Source organism: Oncorhynchus tshawytscha, unplaced genomic scaffold, assembly GCF_018296145.1.
Source record: "Oncorhynchus tshawytscha isolate Ot180627B unplaced genomic scaffold, Otsh_v2.0 Un_contig_6717_pilon_pilon, whole genome shotgun sequence".
Taxonomy (NCBI): Eukaryota; Metazoa; Chordata; class Actinopteri; order Salmoniformes; family Salmonidae; genus Oncorhynchus; species Oncorhynchus tshawytscha.
In genome coordinates this window covers 32,662-51,571 of record NW_024609590.1, presented here as the reverse complement: position 1 = coordinate 51,571, position 18,910 = coordinate 32,662, and the positions used below count along the sequence as shown (strand labels likewise).

At 41.0% G+C, this 18,910-nt stretch overlaps 1 protein-coding gene, 1 pseudogene and 1 gene segment (V, D, J or C); 1 reads left to right on the top strand and 2 right to left on the bottom strand.

The window, feature by feature from the left end:
• Positions 1-3,396: 3,396 nt before the first annotated feature.
• On the top strand, positions 3,397-5,517 carry LOC112263869. The segment is given in 3 exon segments: positions 3,397-3,737; positions 3,896-4,246; positions 4,555-5,517. Coding segments are annotated over 3 exon segments (495 nt in total).
• A 5,196-nt stretch (positions 5,518-10,713) lies between these two features.
• On the bottom strand, positions 10,714-17,963 carry LOC112263870. Of its 5 annotated transcripts, none has more exons than XM_024440507.2 (6): positions 17,426-17,653; positions 16,889-16,941; positions 14,232-14,534; positions 13,984-14,043; positions 13,611-13,667; positions 10,718-11,027 (listed from the first exon to the last, which is right to left on the bottom strand). In XM_024440507.2, the coding sequence occupies exons 1-6, from the start codon at positions 17,437-17,439 to the stop codon at positions 10,864-10,866; spliced, it is 651 nt and encodes a 216-aa protein (XP_024296275.1). In that variant the 5' UTR covers positions 17,440-17,653; the 3' UTR covers positions 10,718-10,863. The 5 variants fall into 5 exon arrangements, 3 of the variants coding, with proteins under 3 accessions (XP_024296277.1, XP_024296276.1, XP_024296275.1); XR_006082451.1 differs by lacking the exon at positions 17,426-17,653 and adding an exon at positions 17,909-17,963 and having other exon boundaries at positions 10,945-11,027; XM_024440509.2 differs by lacking the exon at positions 14,232-14,534 and having other exon boundaries at positions 10,714-11,027; positions 17,426-17,651.
• LOC112264277 lies at positions 12,862-13,063 on the bottom strand (annotated as a pseudogene).
• Positions 17,964-18,910: the final 947 nt, after the last annotated feature.

The window sequence follows — 18,910 nt, the reverse complement described above, 5'->3', positions numbered from 1 at the left end:
ATGATGGACTGTCGTTTCTCTTTGCTTATTTGAGCTGTTCTTGCCATAATATGGACTTGTCTTTTACCAAATAGGGTTATCTTCTATATACCACCCCTACCTTGTCACAACACAACTGATTGGCTCAAATGCTCTATAAGAAGGAAAGAAATTCCACAAATGAACTTTTAACAAGGCACACCTGTTAAATGAAATGCATTCCAGGTGACTACCTCATCAAACTGGTTGAGAGAATGCCAAGAGTGGAGCTGTCATCAAGCAAAGGGTGGCTATTTGAAGAAAATATTCAATATTAAATATTTTTTTATTTGTTTAACACTTTTTTGGTTACGAAATTATTCTCAATGTGTTATTTCATATTTTTCACTATTATATTACAATGTAGAAAATAGTAAAAAATAAAGAAAAAACCCTCGATACACTATGACTTGTAGGCCTCTCTTGGTCTCTCACCCACTGTGAAATTTAGTGGAGGATCGGTGATGATCTGGGGGTGCTTCCGCAAGGCTGGAATCAGACATATTTGTCTTTGTGAAGGACACATGCATCAAGCCACGTACAAGGTTGTCCTGGAAGAAAACTTGCTTCCTTCTGCTCTGACAATGTTCCCCAACTCTGCGGATTGGTTTTTCCAGCAGGACAATGCTCCATGCCACACTGCCAGGTCAATCACGGTGTGGATGGAGGACCACCAGATCAAGACCCTGTCATGGCCAGCCCAATCTCCAAACCTGAACCCCATTGAAAACCTCTGGAATGTGATCAAGAGGGAGATGGATGGTCACATGCCATCAAAAAAAGCCGAGCTGCTTGAACTTTTGCGCCAGGAGTGGCATTAAGTTACCCAACATCAATGTGAAAGACTGGTGGAGGGCATGCCAAGAAGTGTTGTTGTGTTGTTTAAAAATAAATTTGAACTTATTTTCTTTGCATTATTCGAAGTCTGACAACACTGCATATCTTTTGTTATTTTGACAAGTTGTCATTGTCTGCAAATAAATGCACTAAATGACAATATTTAGATTTGGAATTTGGGAGAAATGTTGTAAGTAGTTTATAGAATAAAACAAAAAATGTCATTTTACCCAAACACATACCTATAAATAGTAAAACCAGAGAAACTGATCATTTTGCAGTGGTCTCTTAATTTTTTCCAGACCTGTATATATATATTGTATATATATATAGAGAGAGAGAGCGAGAGAGAGAGCAGGGTTTTCCATTGTATTCCCCATGTTAGGCTAGCTTCCTCTCTGTAGTGTATGTAGGTCTTTGTTAACAAATATTTACGGTGTGATTTTTTGATAACATTACAGTGCTCTTATTACTGTGTAATTAGTCCTGTAAGTACAATTTAAGTATTGCAATCACTCATTACAATCATTACATTGTACCTAGGGTAGGTTACTGCTGTAAGTTAGTGTAAGTACAATGTAACAATGACTAATTACAATACTTGTTCATCTGCACGTACAGGTATAATTACACAGTAATAATGACACTGTAATGTAAAGTGTTACAGATTTTTCCAAATGGTGAAACTAAATAGAGTTAAAGTCAGAATTTACATACACCTTAGCCAAATACATTTAAACTCAGTTTTTCACCATTCCTGACATTTAATCCTAATAAAAAGACCCTGTCTTAGGTCAGTTAGGATCACCACTTTATTTTAAGAATGTGAAATGTCAGAATAATAGTAGAGAGTATGATTTATTTCAGCTTTTATTTCTTTCATCACATTCCCAGTGGGTCAGAAGTGTATATACACTCAATTAGTATTTGGTAGCATTGCCTTTAAAATGTTTAACTTGGGTCAAACGTTTTGGGTAGCCTTCCACAAGCTTCCCACAATAAGTTGGGTGTATTTTGACCCATTCCTCCTGACAGAGCTGGTGTAACTGAGTCACGTTTGTAGGCCTCCTTGCTCGCACACGCTTTTTCAGTTCTGCCCACAATTTTTCTGTAGGATTGATGTCAGGGCTTTGTGATGGCCACTCCAATACCATGACTTTGTTGTCCTTAAGCCATTTTGCCACAACTTTGGAAGCATGCTTGGGGTCATTGTCCATTTGGAAGACCCATTTGCGACCAAGCTTTAACTTCCTGACTGATGTCTTGAGATGTTGCTTCAATATATCCACATAATTCCCCTTCTTCATGATGCCACCTATTTTGTGAAGAGCACCAGTCCCTCCTGCAGCAAGCACCCCCACAACATGATGCTGCCACCCCCGTGCTTCACAGTTGGAATGGTGTTCTTCGGCTTGCAAACCTCCCCCTTTTCCTCCAAACATAACGATGGTCATTATGGCCAAACAGTTCTATTTTTGTTTCATCAAACTAGAGGTAATTTCTCTAAAAAGTACAATCTTTGTCCCCATGTGCAGTTGCAAACCGTAGTCTGGCTTTTTTATGGCAGTTTTGGAGCAGTGGCTTCTTCCTTGCTGAGCAGCCTTTCAGGTTATGTCGATATAAGACTCATTTTACTGTGGATATAGATACTTTTGTACCTGTTTCCTCCAGCATCTTCACAAGGCCCTTTGCTGTTGTTCTAGGATCGATTTGCACTTTTCGCACTAAAGTGCGTTCATCTCTAGGAGACAGAGCGCATCTCCTTCCTGAGCGGTATGACGGCTGTGTGGTCCCATGGTGTTTATACTTGCATACTATTGTTTGTACAGATGAACGTGGTACCTTCAGGCGTTTGGAAATTGCTCCCAAGGATGAACCAGACTTGTAAAGGTCTATCATTTTTTTTCTGAGGTCTTGGCTGATTTCTTGTGATTTTCCCATGATATCAGGCAAAGAGGCACTGAGTTTGAAGGTAGGCCTTGAAAAACATCCACAGGTACACCTCCAATTGACTCAAATGATGTAAATTAGCCTATCACAAGCTTCTAAAGCCATGACATTTTCTGGAATTTTCCGAGCTGTTTAAAGGCACAGTCACTTAGTGTATGTAAACTTCTGACCCACTGGAATTGTAATACAGTCAATTATAAGTGAAGTAATCTGTATGTAAACAATTGTTGGAAAAATTACCTTTGTCATGCACAAAGTAGATGTCCTAACCGACTTGCCAAAACTATAGTTTGTTAACAATAAATTTGTGGAGTGGTTGAAAAATGAGTTTTAATGACTCCAACCTAAGTGTATGTAAACTTCTGTCTTCAACTGTACATAAAGTGCTTTTATTCTAAATGGTCAAACTATTTGTCTAATATATTCATTATTTGATTTTCATAGACAATACTCACTTTTGATGATGAGAATCATCATGGTCCTCATCATGCGTTGTAACAGGAACAGCCTCCCAGTCCCCACTTACAGAAAAGCTTTAACTCTGACTTAAACATGAAATGAAAGTGTGTTGGGGGTGTGGTGGAGCACAATAACCACTTCCGAAAAGGTTCATCCCCTGGCATCCAATCAGAAGAGCACATTTAGAATGTATTTCTCAGAACTGGGCTTAGATGTACTTTTCCTACACATTTTGACTCAAATTGAAAGGATAGTTCAACTTCAACTATCACAGCGTACTTGCAAAAAAAAAATGAATGGAGGAATCTTGCACACTTGAGAGCAGTTAAAAAACCATTCTGATACAGTTTAAACCTTTCCTTGACTGGCTCTCGGTGGCCCTCTTTGTTTCCTGTACCTGTGGCATTCACATCCTTCTTTCAGTAACTGACAGGAAACAATGAACAAGAGAACAGCTCTAACAATTCTATGCTGTAAGTAGAAATGTATTTTATCCACTTGGGAGATACATTGTTTATATTTCATTAGGTTTAAGTACTCTCTGTTAATTTGGTTTAAAAAATGTAAATGTGTTATGAACATTTTATTTAAATAGCCTCAGTTAATAATATGGTCTTTGTTTTTATGAAAGGTTCCATGTTCTGTGAGGCTTTTGGAGCAGGTCAAAATGAGATTCTAGTGGAACCAGGGGACACAGTCACCCTTGGCTGTGACATTACCCTGGAGTACGAGGTCATGTGGTTTGTTCTTCGTCCTGATGCCACTCTTTCAGTAGCCATCACTATAAAGACAAATACACCCCTGAGCCTCAACAAAAAGTTTGATGGTCGTTTCGAGTCAGTGTATGACACAGGCCTGTTCCGAAGCAATCTGAGCATACTGAACATTTCAGAGAGTGACGTGGGTCTGTACTACTGTGTTGAGCAGAGGGCTAACATATTTGAGATCGGAAGTGGGACCAAGCTCTCCCTTATCAGTGGTGGTGAGTAAACTCTGCATTATGACTGCATAACTGAGGTTTTGCATGGGGAGTGTTCTAAAGATATCCACCTGGTCAATGTTTAATCTCAGTCAATTCAGGATATGGATTTAAATTATAAATCTATACCAAAACATAGTAGGAAGAAACAAATATAATATTTATGTACTCACGTGCACTTGATACATTTCTTGATTGTTTTCAATACAGTATGTTTAGAATTGTTTTTCAATTGTGATAAATATAATAAAATCTGATTAAATCTTTATATTCCCACACCAAGAAGGCATTCTGTCATTCTGTCATTTCAGATCAGCTCTCTACTACTGTTGTTGGGATGAAGTTGTCATGGTTTATCACCTTGATCATAGCCCCCATGTTCTCTGTGCTGGGGTCTGCTCTCTGTGTCTTCTGCTGTTGACGACCTGCTAAGAAATGATTTGCACCCAATAATTCTAATTTTCACATTGAATCAGCTTTCTGAAATGCATTTTTTTAATACTTATGTGGTGCAACTCACGGTCTGTAAATCGGTTATTGGTGTTTATTGCGCATTTCATGAAGATTAAAAAAATAGCTGTCCTCTTACACTGTAGATCCTGACAAAATGAGGTTTCTGGAAAAATTTGGTTGAAGCCTGTCATCTAGAGGACCAAGAGTGAGTATAGGAGGACAAACAGGAATAAAATGTAAAGATGCTGAGAGTAAAAGTAACATTTCTGGTGTTTTATAAGTCTCCTGTGACACACGGGGTTAAACTTCTGCCACTCCATACATCGAAGTAGGTGGACGATGGGATCTACATGTGTCCAGATTGGTTTCACATCTTTGTATTTATTGTGTTATTCCAGTGTTGATTGCATGACCAGTATGTTCAGGGTGTTAGAGATAGAAATGTATTGAACAAGATCATTTTAGACATCTGATCTTAAATCATTTACGTCATATCTACCATTCCATCCAAGGACCAATTATCAAAACAGTACTGGTTTAACCATAAATCTGCAACTAGAAATATATTTTTTAAATCTGAAACGCAACAACCTGCTGTTATACTGTATGTAGTATATTCGGAATGTATTCAGACCGCTTGACTTTTTCCCGCATTGTTACGTTACAGCTTATTCTAAAATTGATTAAATTATATTTTTCTTCATCAGTCTACACACAATACTATTTAATTACAAAGCAAATTAATTTGTTTACATTTTGGCACGTGTGCACACATATATATATATATATAAAGAAGAAGTAAATATCACATTTACATAAGTATTCAGACCATGCTTCACCGTATGAATGGTGCCAGTTTTCCTCCAGACGGGACAATTGGCATTCAGGCCAGAGTTCAATCTTGGTTTCATCAGACCAGAGAATCTTGTTTCTCATGGTCAGTCCTTTAGCTGCCTTTTGGCAAACTCCAAGTGGGCTGTCATGTGCCTTTTACTGAAGAGTGGCTTCCGTCTGGCCACTCCACCATAAAGACCTGATTGGTGGAGTGCTGCATAGATTGTTGTCCTTCTAGAAGGTTCTCCTATCTCCACAGAGGAACTCTAGAGCTCCATCAGTGACCAACAGGATCTTGGTCATCTCCCTGACCAAGGTTATTCTCCCGATTGCTCAGTTTGACCGGATGGCCAGCTTAGGAAGAGTCTTGGTCATTCCAAACTTCTTCCATTTTAGCATGGGCGGCAGGGTAGCCTAGTGGTTAGAGCGTTGGACTAGTAACCGAAAGGTTGCAAGTTCAAATCCCTGAGCTAACAAGGTACAAATCTGTTGTTCTGCCCCTGAACAGGCAGTTAACCCACTGTTCCTAGGCCATCATTGAAAATAAGAATCTGTTCTTAACTGACTTGCCTAGTAAAATAAAGGTAAAATTTAAATAAAATCATAAAAATGATGGAGGCAACTGTATTCTTGGGGAACTTCAATGCTGCAGAAATGTTTCAATACCTTTCCCCAGGTCTGTGCCTCGCCACAATCCTGTCTCGGAGCTCTACGGACAATTCCTTCGATCTCATGGCTTGGTTTTTTACCTCTGACATGCACTGTCAACTGTGGGACCTTGTTTAGCTTTCCAAATCATGTGGAATCCAATCAAGATTTAGAAACAATCAAGGAGGATCAATGGAAACAGGATGCAGGAGCTTAATTTCGAGTCTGAATACTTAAATCAAATCAAATCAAATTTTATTTGTCACATACACATGGTTAGCAGATGTTAATGCGAGTGTAGCGAAATGCTTGTGCTTCTAGTTCCGACAATGCAGTAATAACCAACAAGTAATCTAACAATTCCAAAACTACTGTCTTATACACAGTGTAAAGGGATAAAGAATATGTACATAAAGATATATGAATGAGTGATGGTACAGAGCAGCATAGGCAAGATACAGTAGATGGTATCGAGTACAGTATATACATATGAGATGAGTATGTAAACAAAGTGGCATAGTTAAAGTGGCTAGTGATACATGTATTACATAAGGATGCAGTAGATGATATAGAGTACAGTATATACGTATGCATATGAGATGAATAATGTAGGGTATGTAACATTATATTAGGTAGCATTGTTTAAAGTGGCTAGTGATATATTTTACATCATTCCCATCAATTCCCATTATTAAAGTGGCTGGAGTTGAGTCAGTGTCAGTGTGTTGGCAGCAGCCACTCAATGTTAGTGGTGGCTGTTTAACAGTCTGATGGCCTTGAGATAGAAGCTGTTTTTCAGTCTCTCGGTCCCAGCTTTGATGCACCTGTACTGACCTCGCCTTCTGGATGATAGCGGGGTGAACAGGCAGTGGCTCGGGTGGTTGTTGTCCTTGATGATCTTTATGGCCTTCCTGTAACATCGGGTGGTGTAGGTGTCCTGGAGGGAAGGTAGTTTGCCCCCGGTGATGCGTTGTGCAGACCTCACTACCCTCTGGAGAGCCTTACGGTTGTGGGTGGAGCAGTTGCCGTACCAGGCGGTGATACAGCCCGCCAGGATGCTCTCGATTGTGCATCTGTAGAAGTTTGTGTGCTTTTGGTGACAAGCCGAATTTCTTCAGCCTCCTGAGGTTGAAGAGGCGCTGCTGCGCCTTCTTCACGATGCTGTCTGTGTGAGTGGACCAATTCAGTTTGTCTGTGATGTGTATGCCGAGGAACTTAAAACTTGCTACCCTCTCCACTACTGTTCCATCGATGTGGATAGGGGGGTGTTCCCTGTTTCCTGAAGTCCACAATCATCTCCTTAGTTTTGTTGACGTTGAGTGTGAGGTTATTTTCCTGACACCACACTCCGAGGGCCCCCGAGGGCCCTTGATGACGAGCTTGGAGGGTACTATGGTGTTGAATGCCGAGCTGTAGTCGATGAACAGCATTCTCACGTAGGTATTCCTCTTGTCCAGATGGGTTAGGGCAGTGTGCAGCGTGGTTGAGATAGCATTGTCTGTGGACCTAGTTGGGCGGTAAGCAAATTGGAGTGGGTCTAGGGTGTCAGGTAGGGTGGAGGTGATATGGTCCTTGACTAGTCTCTCAAAGCACTTCATGATGACAGAAGTGAGTGCTACGGGGCGGTAGTCGTTTACTTATGTAAATAAGGTATGTTTTATTAATTAGATACAATTTCTGAAAACATGTTCTCCTTGTTATGGGCTATTGTGTGTAGATTGAGGAAAACAAATATATTCCATTTTAGAATCAAATCAGAAAAGAGCAAGATTTTATTCAAAAGGTTAGAAACATTTGTGTCACTCAACAACTGGTTGACAATACAAAATATATATTTAACACATTAAGGACCACAGTTGACACTAAAAGCAGTCAGTTAAACATTGCACAGAATTTCTTGGAGTCCTCTAAAATAGATTCAATCATCTAAACATTATTGCCATCTATACATAAACAAAGTAGAGTAAATAAGAGGACATTCAGGATCTTCTAAAAGGTCTGTGATAGAGGATGAGACAGCAAGCTTTGAAAAGACATTCACATTGTTACCTGATCAAATGTAGCATTTCATTATGGCTGGACAGTTGGCAAAAAAGATCCCTAGTTTAAGGGAACCATCATTAAAAAAAGAACAGTCACGTTTATCTGAAGGGAATGTTTGTGTATCGGCCAGTCTTAATATCGCGAGGGGCCAATTCACATCTACATAAGCAAAAATATTAATTAGATAACTGTACATACATCAGGTTGTCACAAAAGTGCATTTAAAAACAGCAGTGTGCACAATTTGTTACTTTCAAATTACCTTCAGTAAAAAATACAAATAAAATCCAACTATGTTGACCTTAAAGAAAATCTTGGATCATAAATATGTATTTGAACGATCCCATCATCATCAGAGGTGTAATCATACAATAGAACATAATGGTTTTGGTATCAGTATAATGACATTACAGTAAATTGTGCACATCTGTATAAACGTCTCCCCGAATAGGGAACACAGAATGTAATGCTGACAATGAGCAACTGTTATAAAGGTTGAAGAAAATCATAAGTACAGTAAGGCTGAGTGTTTAAAGTGATAGTTTAGGATTTTACACAACTTATTGTTAGGCTCCTCACTCTGTCAAGTCTTTGGGCCAGGAGAAACAGTAATGCATGGTTCAGTTCCCTTTAAACAGCCACTTCAAAACGTCACATAACTTAAGCCACCACTAGCTGACGCCCAATAGAAGTGAATGGGACATTGCATTTAGAAGGCACTTTCAAAAAGATTCCCCCGGCGCAAAGCAGCAATCAACATACCCCTGAGTTTGATTTGATTGATTAGAAATGCTCATGGCAAGCCCAAAGGCAGGGCAATATTTCTATTTTTAATTTCACCTTTATTTAACCAGGTAGGCTAGTTGAGAACAAGTTCTCATTTGCAACTGCGACCTGGCCAAGATAAAGCAAAGCAGTGTGACAAACAGTTACACATGGAGTAAACAATAAACAAGTCAATGACACAGTAGAAAAAAAGAAAGTCTATATACAGTGTGTGCAAAAGGCATGAGGTGGTAGGCAATAAATAGGTCATAGGAGCAAATAATTACAATTTAGCAGATTAACACGAGTGATAAATGAGCAGATGATGTGCAAGTAGAGATACTGGTGTGCAAAAGAGCAGAAAAGTAAATACAATAAAAACAGTATGGGATGAGGTAGGTAGATTGGGTGGGCTATTTACAGATGGACTATGTACAGCTGCAGTGATCAGTTAGCTGCTCAGACAGCTGATGTTTAAAGTCGGTGAGGGAAATAAGTCTCCAACTTCAGCGATTTTTGCAATTCGTTCCAGTCACTGTCAGCAGACCTGGAAGGAAAGGCGGCCAAATGAGGTGTTGGCTTTGGGGATGATCAGTGAGATATACCAGCTGGAACGTGTGCTACGGGTGGGTGTTGTTATCGTGACCAGTGAACTGAGATAAGGCGGAGCTTTACCTAGCATAGACTTATAGATGACCTGGAGCCAGTGGGTCTGGCAACGAATATGTAGCGAGGGCCAGCCGACTAGTGCATACAGGTCACAGTGGTGGGTGGTAGACTGCATCCAGTTTGCTGAGTAGAGTGTTGGAAGCTAAATTTGTAGATGACGTCGCTGAAGTCGAGGATCGGTAGGATAGTCAGTTTAACTAGGGTAAGTTTGGCGGCGTGAAGGAGGCTTTGTTGCGAAATAGAAAGCCGATTCTAGATTTGATTTTGGATTGGAGATGTTTAATATGAGTCTGGAAGGAGAGTTTACAGTCTAGCCAGACACCTAGGTATTTATAGTTGTCCACATATTCTAGGACGGAACCGTCCAGGGTGGTGATGCTAGTCGGGCGGGCTGGTGCGGGCAGTGAACGATTGAAAAGCATGCATTTGGTTTTATTAGAGTTTAAGAGCAGTTGGAGGCCATGGAAGGAGTGTTGTATGGCATTGAAGCTCGTTTAGAGGTTAGTTAGCACAGTGTCCAAGGAAAGGCCAGAAGTATACAGAATGGTGTCGCCTGCGTAGAGGTGGATCAAGGAATCGCCCGCAGCAAGAGCGACATCATTGATATATACAGGGAAAAGAGTCGGCCAGAGAATTGAACCCTGTGGTACCCCCATAGAGACTGCCAGAGGTCCGGACAACATGCCCTCCGATTTGACACACTGAACTCCGTCTGCAAAGTAATCGGTGAACCAGGCGAGGCAGTCATTAGAAAAACCGAGGCTATTGAGTCTGCCGATAAGAATACGGCGATTGACAGAGTCGAAAGCCTTGGCCAGGTCGATGAAGACAGCTGCACAGTACGGTCTTTAAATCGATGACGGTTATGATATTGTTTAGTACCTTGAGCATGGCTGAAGTGCCGGATGGTACAGCGGAGAAGGTACGGTGGGATTCGAAATGGTCAATGATCTGTTTATTAACTTGGCTTTCAAAGACTTTAGAAAGGCAGGGCAGGATGGATATAGGTCTGTAACAGTTTGGGTCTTGGGTGTCACCCCATTTGAAGAGGGGGATGACAACGGCAGCTTTCCAATCTTTAGGGATCTTGGACGATACAAAAGAGAGGTTGAACAGGCTGGTAATAGGGGTTGCAACAATGGCGGAGGATAGTTTTAGAAAGAGAGGGTCCAGATTGTCTGGCCAGCCTTAGTAACAAGATATCATTTTCATTGTTCTGCTGTGTCCATTGATGCGTTTTGAATTAGAACTTGGAGCTCGGCCAAGGGAGGTTCTTCCTTCAAATTTTTGTTTTTACATATCCTGATGCATACCACCACCACCACCAGCCCGCCTACTGGTACCAGCCCAGCAAGATGTTCCACAAGTAGACCTGGAGAGACAGAAAAAAATAACCGTTCTAGTACTAGATTATTTCCTGGTTCTAGTACTAACATATAAATGAATGCAAACTGCCATACAAGTAAACCCATGTTATGTAATGATTTCTCACGACAGGATATTACTTGATAGCACTACTACAAAACTAACATTGACTTTGATATAATACTTGTGGTATTAGATACGCAATATGGTGAAAAAAGTAAATGTACTGTATAAAACATGTGGCTAACATTCCATCTAATGGGTATGCAGGCTTTTGTTACAGCCCTGCTCAAACACCCAATTCTGCTTTTCAAAGTCCTATTGAGCAGTAGAATCTGGTGTGCTAAAGTATTAATATAAAATATTGAAATAATTACAAAAAAAACATGTTTAAAAAGGCCTAATTCCCAGTTCAAATTGAAGCAAGGTAATGGGATTAATATCTTAGAGTAGCGCATGCATTCAGGTTTCAGGGGAGATATATTGACATTAATTTATACATTTCCATGCGTTCTATATTGCTAACGTTCTCTGAATTATTGTAGGAAAGAATGCAATCTCAGCAGCTTTCATGTGGTCCAAAACTTGCGCAAATGACACCAAAATTACACTTCTACAAACGTAATGCCCCCGCAGCGCTGGAAAGGTGTTTAGGACATGTTCTATAGTTGCCATCTCGTCTCCCAGTAGCGGCCTAAGAACAGACCTCCAGTAAATTTGTACAGAGTTGTTTTGAATTATTCATTTTTGATAACATTGTTTTTTTTTGCATATATCTGGGGGTTTGAGCCACGGATTTGCAAATTAACTGACAGGTTAACACTTAGGCTGGCTAGCCAGCTGACTAGTGTTTGTTTGAAAAATGCATCTGGACACAGTACAATCTTTTTTCTTTTGAGATCATTTGAGTTGGTGGCTGAAGTGTGAGAGGAATGAGACAGTGGAACCCAGCAGAGCTAAGGCAGAGGGCTCGTAGAGTGGACGACTGGCTACTATTCTGAGTGTGGTGAGATGTCTGGCATGCAGAGCTGCTGAGGCATCTCCCAAGTGTGTGCTACAGGGTGGAAGAGAAGTCCAGTGGCTACACGACTCAGGCTGGTTCCCAGACTTGCCATCTACAAGATCTTCAGCAGACAGCAGACTCCCTTAACGCTATCTACCATCCTGTCTCACTCCCGTCGCTCAAGCCATTTACTGACCCTCCATCTTTGGAGGATGCAGCTTTGAAAGACTTGACCTTTGCTTGTTTGTTTTGTTGCTCTTTAAGCACTTTGAAATTCTATGGAAAGTGTTAAAGAAATGTAATAAATTATTATTAATTAATACATAGTTAACTAGCGAGCTAACTTTTGATCTAGCTAGGTCTAATGTTTACAATTTGACATCCAACCACTAATGTATAGTCTCAACATTTGAAACCATGCTGCTGCACTGACCCTGCTTCAGCACTTAAGGGTCTATCATAGTATCAAACATGTACGCACAGCAGATTTTTTCTAAAATATTGGAGCATTGGGATCGAATTCAAGCTATTTCTATAACTGTCTAAACATTTAAATTAATAGAGGACGCGTACTGGGAGATGAGTCTCAGAATTGCGTAGCTATGTCACAATGGGACGCAGGACGACGTCTCAGCGTCTGGATTATGATTACGCTTTGCTCTCCCGCTCCGGTCAGCCGCACATATACAGGTTGGACAGGTAGGAGCCTGTCTAACCTGGAGCAGTTGTGTGTGTGTGTGTGGGTGGGGGGGGGTCACTTCCCTCACGACTCGGGATTCAAACTGGCAACCTTCTTGTTGTTGGCTCACCTCTCTAACCACTAGGCTACCTGCAGCCAGAGAGGTGCACCCTTCCTGGAGAGCCTGCATTACTAGGTCGATGCGTGCAGGGGACAGAGCAAGCCCCTATGCCATCTCCCAGTTCCAAAATACAATTTCATATATGGTCCCCAGATAAGGGACGTAGCAGATATTAAACTGACAGGAACAGATTTTTAAGAGCTACTACACTTGATCTTAGCCAAAAGGCAGAGAAGCCAAAAAAGTTGGAAAGTATCTTGACTGTCAAAGTAAATATGGCCAGAGGAGCCAGATGGGGGCAAATACACAACCATACACATTCCAAAACTATTTGGCACATAAACCAGATCTGACCCACTTCTAGCTCCTGATCATGACATCGAGTTAGACAACTTTACCTTCTAGTTCTACATGACAGATCCCAAAACTTGGAATGTATTTGATTTCAAATACAAACAGGGATCCCGTTATCGCTCTGATTCAGAGGGGTTGGGTTAAATGAGGAAGACACATTTCAGTTGTACAACTGACTAGATATCCCCTTTCCCTCATTTAGAATGTTGCTGTGTGTCAGTTCACAACACAGCTGTCTATGTGAGGTGAAAATGTGGCTTTTCAAAAAGACAGATCTGCAGGGTTTTCACTTTTGGCACAGTTCTGTTGGTTCTACTGCAACACACAAGCTCATTAAGTGCTTGGTAGATTTGTTATACTATTTGAACAGAGTTCTGCTATTACTGCACAACTCACAATCTACTTAAACTTAAAGATCAGACGATGATTATACCTGGTGTGGTTGAAGATTGTTGTGGGGCTGCTGTGGTGGTCAGACTCTCAGTGCTACCTGAAAATATATCATAAGCAAAATACACTGTTGTCATGCTTGAATAACAATTATTTCTGCAGTACGAAGATGGTTCTTAATCTCAGCGTTTCCCAAACTTGGTCATGGGGACCCCAAGGGGTGTACTTTTTGGTTTTTGACTTAGCACTACACAGCTTATTTAAATAAGCTTGATGAAAGTTGATTATTTTAAATTAGCTATGTAGTGCTCGGGAAAAAAGAACACCAACATGTGTATTCCCTGGGGTCCCCCGGTTGAAGTTTGGGAAACCCTGCATTATCTTCTTCCAGGTTAAAGATCAGGTGACAATAATACCTCCTCGTGTGGTTGTAGATTGTTGTGGGGCTGCTGTAGTGGTTGAACTCTCAGTAATGTCTGAAAATATACCATAAGAAAAAGCTTAATGAATTTGTGATAGTGCTGCAATGTTTACAATAGCAATAACCGCTTTATAACTGATATTTCATCCCTTCAGTACAGCTAAGCAACAGTGGAGCTTTAGAAACCGCGCCGTCACACTTTTCACTGAAGCTTTTTAATGCAAAAAAGAGGAGGCTTCTTACTTGTCATTTCAAGTACAATTCTCAGTTGACCTGGAAGACCACCGTCTGTATAATAAACTGTCTTTGTATCTTCTTCGGTTACATTGTGAACTACAACAGCACAGCCATTGGAGTCGTTCATCAGCTGGATCCTGCCCAGATAATTTGGCCCCTCGGTGATCACGTTGTTCTCATAAGTGACCACTGGGCCTTTTCTCTCTGTACATAATCCGAAGTCCGACTCAGGACATTGGCCGTCAGTTATTGGTAAAGTTACAGACCCTCCTCTGGTTACACGAAGATAACGTATACCTGAGTGTAGCACTGTAAAAAATGAGAGAAATTATTATTTTTACCGCCACAGCAAAAGTTAACATTCTAATGTTGCTCCCGAGGCTCTTTCAAGATGCTAGTGCTATTTACATACACTTTCTCTCAGCCAACAAGGCGAGTAATTACATAAAGAGAAGTCATGTAAAGCAGTATTGTTATGAATTGTATTAAAAGGTGTCTGACAGGATTATTTTTTAATAATTCATAAATTATGCTGGGATTGTGTACAACAATCCCGACGCTCTGTCTAACCGTTAATAATATATAATATGGTTTTGGAAAGCTCAAACTACCCTTATATCAATTGTACAGAAGATATATGTAGTACTGTGCACCATTTTAACACAGATTCCAACAGAGATGTTTCGCATTGCACATTTTCCCCAAACTACATCACTTTCTGAGCAAATGGAAACATGGGAAGGAACAGAAAATAAACGTCCGCTCGAACTATGTCCCACCAAAAACAAATAGTGAAATATATGGTAAAACACAACAGTAAAAGTGTGTATCTTCTATTTGTAAAGTAATTTAGGATGATAATTATGATGATTACTGGTTTCCAAACCAGTATTGCAATTAAGGATAGAGCATTTCACACCTTCAATTCCACTCAGCTAATTATAATGAAGTTGGTCAGAAAGGCAAACTTTACCAGCCACCAGCAGAAAACAAACATGCTTCGATGTCTCCAACTTACAATAGGAGTGTAACGGTACAGTACTCATACCGAACCGGTCGGGGACCTCGGTCCAGTCTGCACTGTATGAATACATTCAAAAAAGAACACTAGGCCTGTGCCTACTCCGCATTGTACAGTGATCTCCAAAAGTATTATTATTATTATCATCCAAAAGTAAAATTATTTTGTGGCCAACAGAAATGAACAGTAAATAATGTATTGTGTAATTTTTATTGTAAATAAAAATAGAATGTTTCTAATCACTTCTAAATGAATGTGGACACTACCATGATTATGGATAGTCTTGAATTAATCATGAATAATGATGAGAAAGTTAGACACAAAATTGTCTGTAGCGGTGGTGTTCTCCATTCTGCTCTACGACCCCGACAAGCATCTTGGGGGACTCTGCCAACTTCTGTCTGTAGCATCCAAACAGTTTGGGATACCCCTCTGTGGAAAGGTGAGACTCACAAACATGTACATGTGGCTTGTTTTTCTCTAAGACCATGGCCACAGGAAGTAGGAGTGCTGAGGGTGTTGCAGCACTCCCTGAAAAATCGGAATATTAATATCATAATTTCACAAAATTAGTTCACTGGACTTTCAATAGTCCTGTATTAGCAGACAGACACAGCCTTCTCTAGCACAGCCCCCCAAAAATGACAGCGCTGCAATATATATATATCAGTGTGTGTATTGCAGAAATCATGCATGCATTGGATTGCAATGCAGGTGTGGTAAAATAATCCGCAGTGGCGCAGTGTTTAAGACACTGCATCGCAGTGCTAGAGGAGTCAATTCCAGGCTGTATCACAACCAACCGTGATCGGGAGTCCCATAGGGCGGCGCACAATTGGCCCAGCGTCGTCCAGGTTAGGGAAGGGTTTGGCCATCATTGTAAATAAACGGGAATAATTTACAATGAAGGCCTACCCCGGCCAAACTTGGATGACACTGGGCCAATTGTGTGCCGCCCTATGGGACTCCCAATCACAACCGGATGTGATTCAGCCTGGATTTGAAACAGGGACTGTAGTGACACCTGCGCCACTCGGGGGCCCAGAAGAACACAGTGGCCTCCATTCTTAAACGGACAAAGTTTGAGCTGGCCACCCAGACAAACTGAGCAATCGGGGGAGAAGGGCCTTGGTCAGGGAGGTGACCAAGCACCTGATGGTCACCCTGACCGAGCTCCAGAGTTCCTCTGTGGATATGGGAGAACTTTCTAAAAGGACAACCATCTCTGCAGCACTCCACCAATCAGGCCTTTATGGTAGAGTGACCAGAGGGAAGCTACTCCTCAGTAAAAGGCACATGACAGTCCACTTGGTTTGGCAAAAAGGCACCTAAAGGACTCTGACCATGAGAAACAAAATTCTCTGGTCTGATGAAACCAAGATTGATCTCAATCTGAAAGCAAAGCGTCACACCTGGAGGAAACCTCGTACCGTCCCTATGGTACCCCCTGTATATAGCCTCACCACTGTTATTTTAAAGCTGCTCTTTAATGATTTTTTAAATTTTATTTCTTATACATTTTTTACTTCACACTTACGTTTCTAACAACTGTATTGTAAATAAGCATTTCACTGTAAGGTCTGCACACCTGTTGTATTCGGCACATGTGAAAATATTTTGATTTATCTCATTAAAAACCAACCTGAGTTCGACTGGCTGGAAGACAGGAACCAGATGACTGCAACACTCAGACAACTAAAAAGAAATTGACAACTTGTTATCGACAAACTTTCATAACCAAGAGACTATTAAGAGATGTTATTAATATAAACGGTCATCAGACCTGGTTGAAACTTCATAACCAGAGCCATATCACTAAAGTTAACTGTTAATAGATGGCTCTGATCGTTTCTAGCTCATTTGGTCTCTGGCTTCGTATTTTACTTATCTGACGTTAACGTTACTTCATCATGGTCAAATTAGCTGACGTTACATAGAGAATATAACTAGTGACCTATAGTCAGCTTTAACGTTAACCTACATTATCACAGACGCTGGTCAATAAAAAGAACGCGACGTAGCCAAGTTAACTAGCTACAGGCCGAGGAGGTAGCTAGCGTTGACTTTGCTAGCCAACTTGCCTGAGACAGAGCAGAAAATGTATCCTTAACCTTGACTAAACAGTAGATATCGGTCAGAATTGATGCCACATACATCGACGAACAAGCAGAAGACTCACCTGCGGAAATTCATCTTGATTAATTAGTTACAGCTGAAAACGAATTTTAGTCCTGGAAATCTATAACCTAACTCGAACAGCACTAGCGGTATGCTGGAAGCAGTGACTATGGCTACAGTATATTTTAATGAAACAGCAGGGAGCAGGTCTCGAACCTTCGAGCCCGAGGTCCGGGGCGTGTTCGACTGTGCCGCAAAAGCATGCTAGCGTAACGGATGTGAAACGTCTAGCTTAGTTAGCCGTGGTGCGCAATAAATAGCGTTTCAATCGGTGACGTCACTTGCTCTGAGACCTTGAAGTAGTAGTTAACAGGCTTTTAGCCACCGATAAAAGGGGAAACCGTTTAGATTTAGTTATACAAAATGTGTTTATCTACATCAGTGTTAAACTCATGTATATTATTTGTAATCTCACATCTGGCTCAATAAAACGAAGTATCATGATGAAACGAAGCAAACTATTTATTATTGCTTAGTTACGTACCAACGCCGTTGCCAGACCACCACACTTCTTCACTGCATGCTGTTTCTGAACTGCTGTGGCGGGAAACTGGAGGGAGTGATTTAGTGGTAGGCGAGGTCAGAGGGAGCGATCGTTTTGCTAGCACTCGCTAGCTAATTTGTCCTATTTAGCTAGCTTGCTGTTGCTAGCTAATTTGTCCTGGGATTTAAACATTGAGTTGTTATTTTACCTGAAATGCACAGGTCGATACATTTATGCACGATGGCACACGCGCGCAGCCAGTTTGGGTTCTGTGTTAGGCTACTCCTGTCTGGCAGACTATATCGGAACAAGGGGTCCGATACCAACAGGTTTAGACAATTTCTGTCTACAAGCCGTCAGACTGCTGAACACTTGAACTGGATCTGCTCTGATTCTCTGCACCTTAACACTCACACACACAGACATCCACAAACACACACATTAAATCAAATGAAAGTTTATTTGTCACGTGCGCCGAATACAACAGGTGTAGACCTTACAGTGAAATGCTAACTTACAGGCCCTAACCAACAGTGCAATTTAATTTTTTTTTAAAAGGTATTAGGTGAACAATAGATAAGGAAAGAAATAAAAACAACAGTGAAAAATAACAGTAGAGTTACCTGTTCAGGAGTAAAATCTTTTAGTTTCCTAAGGGGGAATATGCTTTGTCATGCCCTCCTCACGACTGTCTTGGTGTGTTTGGACCATTCTAGTTTGTTGGTGATGTGGACACCAAGGAACTTGAAGCTCACAACCTGCACCACTACAGCCTGTCGATGAGATTGGGAGCGTGCTCGGTCCTCCTTTTCCTGTAGTCCACAATCAACTCCTTAGTCTTGGTTACAGTGAGGGACAGGTTGTTATTCTGGCACCACCAGGCTAGGTTTCTGACCTCCTCCCTATAGGCTGTCTCGTCGTTGTCGTGATCAGGCCTGTCGTCTGGCCACCCAGTCGTGGGTGAACAGGGAGTACAGGAGGGGACTGAGCACGCACCCTGAG